Source organism: Pan paniscus, chromosome 16, assembly GCF_029289425.2.
Source record: "Pan paniscus chromosome 16, NHGRI_mPanPan1-v2.0_pri, whole genome shotgun sequence".
Classification (NCBI taxonomy): domain Eukaryota; kingdom Metazoa; phylum Chordata; class Mammalia; order Primates; family Hominidae; genus Pan; species Pan paniscus.
The window spans coordinates 48,118,527-48,126,318 of NC_073265.2; the positions used below are offsets into that span (position 1 = coordinate 48,118,527).

At 34.0% G+C, this 7,792-nt stretch overlaps 1 protein-coding gene across 6 annotated transcripts in view; it reads left to right on the forward strand.

Annotated features, from left to right (window-relative positions):
• MINDY2 (MINDY lysine 48 deubiquitinase 2) overlaps positions 1–7,572 on the forward strand; it is a 93,697-nt gene extending 86,125 nt beyond the window's left edge. For 3 of the 6 annotated variants that reach the window (XM_063596680.1, XM_063596679.1, XM_008953221.6), the window contains one exon: positions 155–7,572. In XM_063596680.1, coding sequence (XP_063452750.1) covers positions 155–280 — 126 coding nt within the window. In that variant the 3' untranslated portion in view covers positions 281–7,572. Of the gene's footprint in view, positions 1–151 lie in introns of all 6 variants that reach the window. The other 3 variants (XM_003827898.7, XM_055098272.2, XM_008953222.6) reach the window with 1 other exon arrangement.
• Positions 7,573–7,792: the final 220 nt, after the last annotated feature.

Here is a 7,792-nt window from a genome sequence, read left to right on the forward strand (position 1 = left end):
TACCATGTAATATAACAAATCTGTATGCCAATAGCTAGCTTCTTTTTCCATCAGTGATTCCTTCCACTGTTACAGTTTTCCTTTCCAGATAACCATGAGTAAGTCCCTTAGAATAGTTAGAGTAATTTCTTGCTGTATATTTTTCTTAAAGCAGGGCCAGCCAGCACAAGCCTCTCCATCAAGTGGAAGACAATCTGGGAATAGTGAACGTAAACGGAAGGAACCACGAGAAAAAGATAAAGAAAAAGAAAAGGAAAAAAATAGCTGTGTTATTTTGTAACAAGTGTTGGCTTCTGTTGGAACAACCTATATGTCTTGAGAAACAAAACCACAGGAGGAAAGGAAGAAAAACCGACCAATACCGTCTGTGCCTGATTTCCCAATGGATTTTGTTCGTTTTTTCAGGGGAACGGTTGTTACTTAGTTACAATCAGACTTTTTCAAGTCACACAGTACACTCTTTATGAGCTGGAGTTTCATGTTACAAGTTGGAAATGCTGTGTGTTGTCATTCATGAAAAATACTGCGCTTGTAGCCAGATTAGCAAATCACAGCAAATTTTGTGTCATAGTGACATTCATAACTCATATCAGTTAGTAAGCTATTATATCTTCTGTTCTAACAATGAATGGAGGTAATTGATTTAGTCTGATTCCTTCCTGAAATCTAAATATTAGCACAATAGTTTCTGAAATTTTACAATGTTAAATTATGATCTAATTCATGAGAAACCACGGGTTTAACATAGGGATTCAAAAAAACAAAAACAAACAAAATAATAGGAATAAATAACCCTTAATTGTATATTGGACTAGTTCAGCCCTTAAACAGCTTTACCTTTATTTAGGAATGTACATTTTAGGTATTATCTTGAGAATTGATCATGGAGCTTAGATTTAATTTAGATAGCAAAAATAAAGATTTGTATTTCTTTTCCAATAGCAAAAAGTTACATAACACTAATACTTATAACCTATCAATATCAGATATTAATGACTTTGTAGTGTTGTAAGATTTTGAGGAATTTTGGAGTCTTTATCATAGGTAACCTGGACCACAGTTACTATTTATTGATAATGTGATTGAGTGTATGGAGGAAAGCACAGTGGATGCTAGGCTTTGTAAATATGGGGATGTAGAAAAGCAGATACTTCAGTGTCTACCTTTTTCTAGAACTACCTTGAACCTTAAATTTTAAGTCATGTTCATTGCTAGAAAATTAAATGTACTTATTAAAACCAATGAAAAAGCACATTTCTGAAAGGAAGTTAGAGATAATCTCTGTGTCTTATAAAAAGACATTAATAAAAATCTGAAAGGGCCGGGCGCAGTGGCTCACGCCTGTAATCCCAACACTTTGGGAGGCTAAGGTGGGCGGATCATCTGAGGCCAGGAGTTCGAGACCAGCCTGGCCAGCATGGTGAAACCCTGTCTCTACTAAAAATACAAAAAATCAGCCGGGCATGGTGGTGCGCGCCTGTAGTCCCAGCTACTCAGGAGGCTGAGGCAGGAGAATTGCTTGAACCCGGCAGGCAGAGGTTGCAGTGAGCCGAGATCGCCCTGCTGCACTCCAGCCTGGGCGACACAGGGAGACTCCGTCTCAAAAAAAAAAAAGTCTGAGAGTAGCTAAGAATTTATGTAAAAGCAATCAGAGTTTTTAATTTATGGGAACCAAATAAAACTATACCCTCTTATAGTGTTTATAAGAACTCAGAAATAATATTTATTTAACTTTATTATGAGGCCACACATATTTTCCTGTGTTTCTATATATAGTTTGGAAAACTATCCTTAATAGTCTGTTTTATATGCCTTATATTTAAAAGTTTGTTTTAGTTATTTTGAAAGACTATTGCTGCTGCAAATAGTTGTGTGCTTTACATTCTAAGCTTCAGTACATTTATTTAAGAGCATCATAATCTGACCTGAGCATCCACTTGGAGAATGTTTTTTTTGTGTGTGGTCTGGGGTGACAAAAGACCACAAAAATGTGTGGTCTGGATTTTTTCAACTATGTCATTAACTTTCTGATCCAAGACCAGTTATAGGATGAATCTGTATGTAAAAATAGAGTCTTATTTATGGAAGGAATTATTCTAAGGGAAAAATCCAGGGTCAAGCTGTATCTTTTATGTCCTTTATATTGCATGTCTATTTCTGTTACACAATTTGTTATTTCTTCAAATTTCCTATGGTAGCATGATAAATCATCAAAGAACCTGTTTGGGATATAAAACTCTGATAGAAAATATTTAATGAGTATCTTGATTATAACCTAGAATATGTATACGTTAGTAAAATAACCAGATAAACTACAGAACTCTCTGTTGGCTCAAACAGGTTGACCTCAATCCAAGTTTACTCTTGATATCACTCTATTGGCTGAAGGAGGTAACTCAAACCTCAGGGTTTGTTTTTCCCGGGACAGATAGTAGTGATAGTGCATTATATTTGAATAAGAAAAACAAACCAGTAAACCTTGAGAAATTTTAAAAAGCATAGTTGAGGCATATTTTTTCATAATTATATACTTATCTATTTATTGCCCATGGAAAATATATGTGTAGAAGTATTTCTTCTGTTATTTGTTACTATCTTCTTAATTTGTTCCAAAGAAAATACTGCCATACTGCATTCCCTCTGGAAGGAAACAAAACAAAACAAAACTCACTCAAAACCAGCAGTGCTGCTATCAGATAAGTAGATGTCAATGTATACTTACAAGGAAAAACTAAAAAATGTAATGTGTTAATTCAGCCTTTTTCTATGTAATATTTCCAAGTCAGACTTTCTTACATTCCTGGAATTTACTTTGATATACCAAGAATAATAATGATAAAATGTTTGCTTTGATTACTGTGGGGGGAAAGATGAAATGTTCAATTGTATTAAAACAAACAAACTTTTCAGAGATACTGGTTTCCTGTCCTTGAAGGGTATAAAGAATTTAGATCATGCCTGTAATCCCAGTACTTTGGGAGGCCGAGGCAGGTGGATCACCTGAGATCAGGAGTTCGAGACCAGCCTGGCCAACATGGCAAAACCCCGTCTCTACTAAAAATACAATAATTAGCCAGGCATGGTGGCGGGCACCTGTCATCCCAGCTACTTGGGAGGCTGAGGCAGGAGAATCGCTTGAACCCAGGAGGCAGTGATTGCAGTGAGCTGAGATAGCACCACTGTATACCAGCCTGGGCAATAGAGCGAGACTCCGTCTCAAAAAAAAAAAAAAAATTAGAGCTATTGTGTCTTTATTTTCTTAAATTTTGCCCAAGGTTACGTTATATATCCAGCCATTTCATTGCTGGTTTGGGTACATAGGATTTTGAAAGTGGTATATTAAAGTCTTTCCTTCCAAGTATTTTGTAATACTTGAAAATTCTTAGATGTATACTGCTAACAAAAGTTAGAACTTAAACATTTTTGTTTTTATCATTTATAGCCTAGATTAGGGACATATCTGCATCAACCAAATCATCATTAGATTTGAAAATAGGCAGATGAATGAACAAATATGGTCATTGCACTTTCCTTTTACTTTCAGAGTCTAAGTATATTCCTTAAGGTTAGTAACCAGTCTTTATTAAAAATATAAAATTTTTCTTCATGTCTAATCCCATTGCATCCACAATGCTGTGATTTATAGTACATGATCAACACTTAAAATTACTTTACGTATGTGTGTTTCTGAAGCAAGTTTTCATGACCTCTGTTAGATTCTCAAAAGAATTCAGAACTTCAATTTAAGAATCACCATTTTAAGAATACATGTGTACATATACACATTAAGCAGTATAAAGCAGCTAAAATTGGCATTGGTTTTACACTGGTGCAGTGTGCTTAGGTAAAGTAACTTCTTCCATGTTTCAAGGTCAGGTTCAGAGTTGAATGAAGTGTAGATTTAAATTTAGGATTAGGCTTTGGAATATATCTTGTTTTTATTGTCTCACATTTCTAATAATGACTACTTATCCCATATTCTGTTTCAAATTCTTTATCATATTTCAAGTTATTTCTCATACTTCTTGATCTTGGCTTAACTAAGCAAGTTAGTATCAGAGACTAGTTGACTGAACCCAAGATTAAACATTTTGCACTTGCACAAAACCTTCTTAGCATTTTGCTTTCAATGAATCAGAAAGTCAATTCACTAAGAGACAGATCATGAGAGGAAAGAGAACTAGAGGCCAATAAATAAAATAATTGTTCATATATTAATGTTCACATGTGAACTACATATCTAAAATCTTGGAGAAAAATCAAGGCAAGAATTTCCAGAACTGTCCTCAAATAGCTCATTTATTTTTGTTAAAAAGCAAAAGCGAATTGATTACATTTGATTAACTTTTCCTATTCCATGCACAAGTTACCTTAAAACATGATAAAAACCTTATGGGCATTACCTATCACACAGTACTTATGCATAAACTTATAATAGTAAAATTACTAATGTTTGATAAAATAAGATGGAGGCATTACAAATAGTCTACAATTTGTATTTTAAGGAATTGGACATGAAGAATTCTAGATCGTTTTGTGTCTATAAACCCGACTTTCTGTCTTGCCTTGGGCAAACTTTCTGTGCCTCAATGTACTCTTTAAATATGTGAAGGATGCTCTTTTTGATTAAGTGTTTTGCACTCCTGAATAAAGGGCATAGTATAAGCACAAAGTATGACTTAAATTATCACAAATATTAACACATCCTATGTTCTTGAATGTGCACACTTTTTTCTCAGTAACAAAATATATCTTAAGTCAGTTTTTTTAATGCTGTCAAAATTTATAGAATTTTCTTTGAGTATGGCATGATCTCTTCCCAAATGCATTTTACAGTTTTTTTTGTGTTCTATAGACTATAGAGTCAAAATCAAGAGTATTTTGAGAGGATCAGAAGCATTTAAAAATCTATTTTTTTCTAGTATCTTTCACAGATCTAAATATTTAGATTCTCTTTGCCTTTTTCTCCATGGAATACAGTGGTATCACATTACTAATACAGTATATAAACTTCGTTTGCATTGGTGGAATTCATTTAGATCGCTCAAGTAATATTATTTTAGGGCTATATAAATTGTGTTTTTAGTGTAAAATGTTATTTGATAATGTGAAGTTAAATCCCTTTTAGAAAGTGACTGAAAATGGTAAAGGAACTCATCAGAATCTTAGCGTTCTTAAGTTCTCTGATAATTTAGCATATTTTATTAATGATGTCCAACACCTCTAAGATTGTTGAGAAAACATGAAGAATTGAGGTTACTCTTCTCAGGTGACACTTTAAATATTAAAATCAGAGGCTTCCTGAACAAAACAAATTGCAAAATAGAGATAATGGCATGGGAGAGGCCAGATGCAGGACTCTGGTAAATTTAACTTATTTTGAATATCTATCTAAATTTTAGTTCATGCATGTTCTTACTTAATCCTGGTGTTTTTGCTCTTAGATGTTAGAGTTTAATAAATTGTGATACGCATATATTTTTTTACATGAAGGATTCTAGTTTCTAATTTTACTTTTCTGATCTCAAGAAAATTAAACTTGAAAAACAGGGTAAAATTCTTCAACTATTGCCTCAAGTTCAGTTTTGTCCTATTGTCCTGAGAAAGGAGATTTAGACTTGTCTGCCTAACACAGGTGTTTTTTAGGGCATCGTACTATCCCAGAGAAAGTGTTGAGATACCATGGCAGAAATATAAAACCTAAGCTTTGAACCCCAGTAGACTTCTTCTTCTGCCATTAAGTCTCTCTTTATCTGATATTCTAAGGATTTCTTCAAACTACTTAATAATTTGTCACCATTAACTTTAATATCCAGTTTTAATCTGCACTGTAATATCCTGCTTTGAGAAGAAAGAATGCCTCATAAATTAGAGAAGTACAAAACAAAATGTTTTGGAAGGTGATCCTGGCTCCTTTGGCTCTCATAATTGTTTTATAGCTGAAAATAAAAAGTCAAGAAACTGGCCCGGTGCGGTGGCTCATGCCTGTAATCCCAGCACTTTGGGAGGCTGAGGTGGGTGGATCACCTGAAGTCAGGAGTTCGAGACCAGCCTGGCCAACATGGTGAAACCCTGTCTCTACTAAAAATACAAAAAAAATTAGCTGGGTGTGGTGGCACATGCCTGTAATCCCAGCCACTGGGGAGGTTGAGGCGCAAGAATCGCTTGAACCCGGAAGGCAGAGGTTGCAGTGAGCCAAGATTGCCCCACTGCACTCCAGCCTGGGCTACTGAGCGAGACTCTTATATCTCAAAAAAAAAAAAAAAAAGTCAAGAAACTGAAATTCCCATTTAAGTTCTCAAATCAGTGATCTGTCAAAATAGGCCTTGTAACTGAAATACCTTACAAAGCAGTTCTAACTAATGCAATGTGTTTTTTAAAAATTTTTAATGAACCTTACATTGTGAACATAATTGCAACATGTTTTAAGACTAACAGTATTTAATCCTTGAAGACCTGTCTTGTATGTCTCTCAATTTTGTCAGAATTTTTATTATTGTTTTTCACATATGTGAAATAAGCAGTTTTTTCAGGGTACATAGGGTATCTTTGTTTTACAGATTTTTAAAGATGAGGTTTTGAAAAGCCCTCAGAGGTTTTTGTTAAAAGACTATCTTGCTTAATAAATGACAACTTGTTACAGATTCACACATTACAAGTAGGACAATATAACAGGAGATTGGTGTGTGAATGCTACAAAACAGTCAGCAAAAGGAATCATGTTTGCTTGTGAAACTTCAGAGGTACCCTGAAAGTCATTTCCTAAAGCTAGTGCATGTGAATCTTTTCCTTGAATTGTGCAGAATAATTGGATTGAGGCACATATTTTGAGGAGTAGCAAGTGGAATGGTATAATGACTACAGAGAAAATTATCTTGAAATATAGCAAGGAAGAGAAACAAGTTTTCTTTCTCCACTTTATTGTTGGACTAATTGGGTCAATTTGCTGTGACATATCAAAGATCTCTTTGTGCCAGGCCAAGACTGGCTACTGAGTTCTCAAAGCGTTTTAATATATAGATTACGTATGAGTGCCTATTTTTTCCTCCTCCTTTCATTTTTTATCTTAATACCCTTTTTACTTCTGAAATAATTCATCTGTTTTGCTTTATGACCAGCTTTAATTTCAATTGAGGAATAATAGCAACCCTAGAGATTCATAGGAAAGAGCATTGAAATACATTTTTTGCATAAAGATACCTAAAACCATCTACCCAGCTTAGGGTTGAACTGAATTTCTGTGAAATAAATTTGTTTTAAATACTAATTATTTTAAAACTACTTAATTCTTAAAAACAATGTCATCAGTTTCAAAAGTTTCACTTTGGGAGGATATTCCTTAAAAGGCATACATAGATGGTAAAGTATAAAATATTTCTGACAGAATTATTCAGTATTATTCAACATTTACTTTCATGTTTGTTATTGTACCACAAAGATAGTGTCATTGTTGGGTTAAAATGTTGGCTGTTTTTGTTAATATACTTAAAACTGTAACCAGTGAATAACACCTGTAGTATTTTTTATTATAGATTATATTTTATTTCAATAAACTTTGATATTTAGACCAAAGTCTGTTCGCTCTGTATATTCATGTCATTAAGCTACAAAGTTAAGAAAGATGAGCGGGGAGATGGGGAACTGACATATTGATTCACATTTACCTATAACTCTTAGAATATTAGGGCCAACTTTTGATAAAGAGAAAATTTCCCCACTCCCAGGAAGTAAACAGTTAACTCTAAACCATGTTAAAAAATTAGCTGGGTGTGGTAGCATGTGCCTGAAGTCC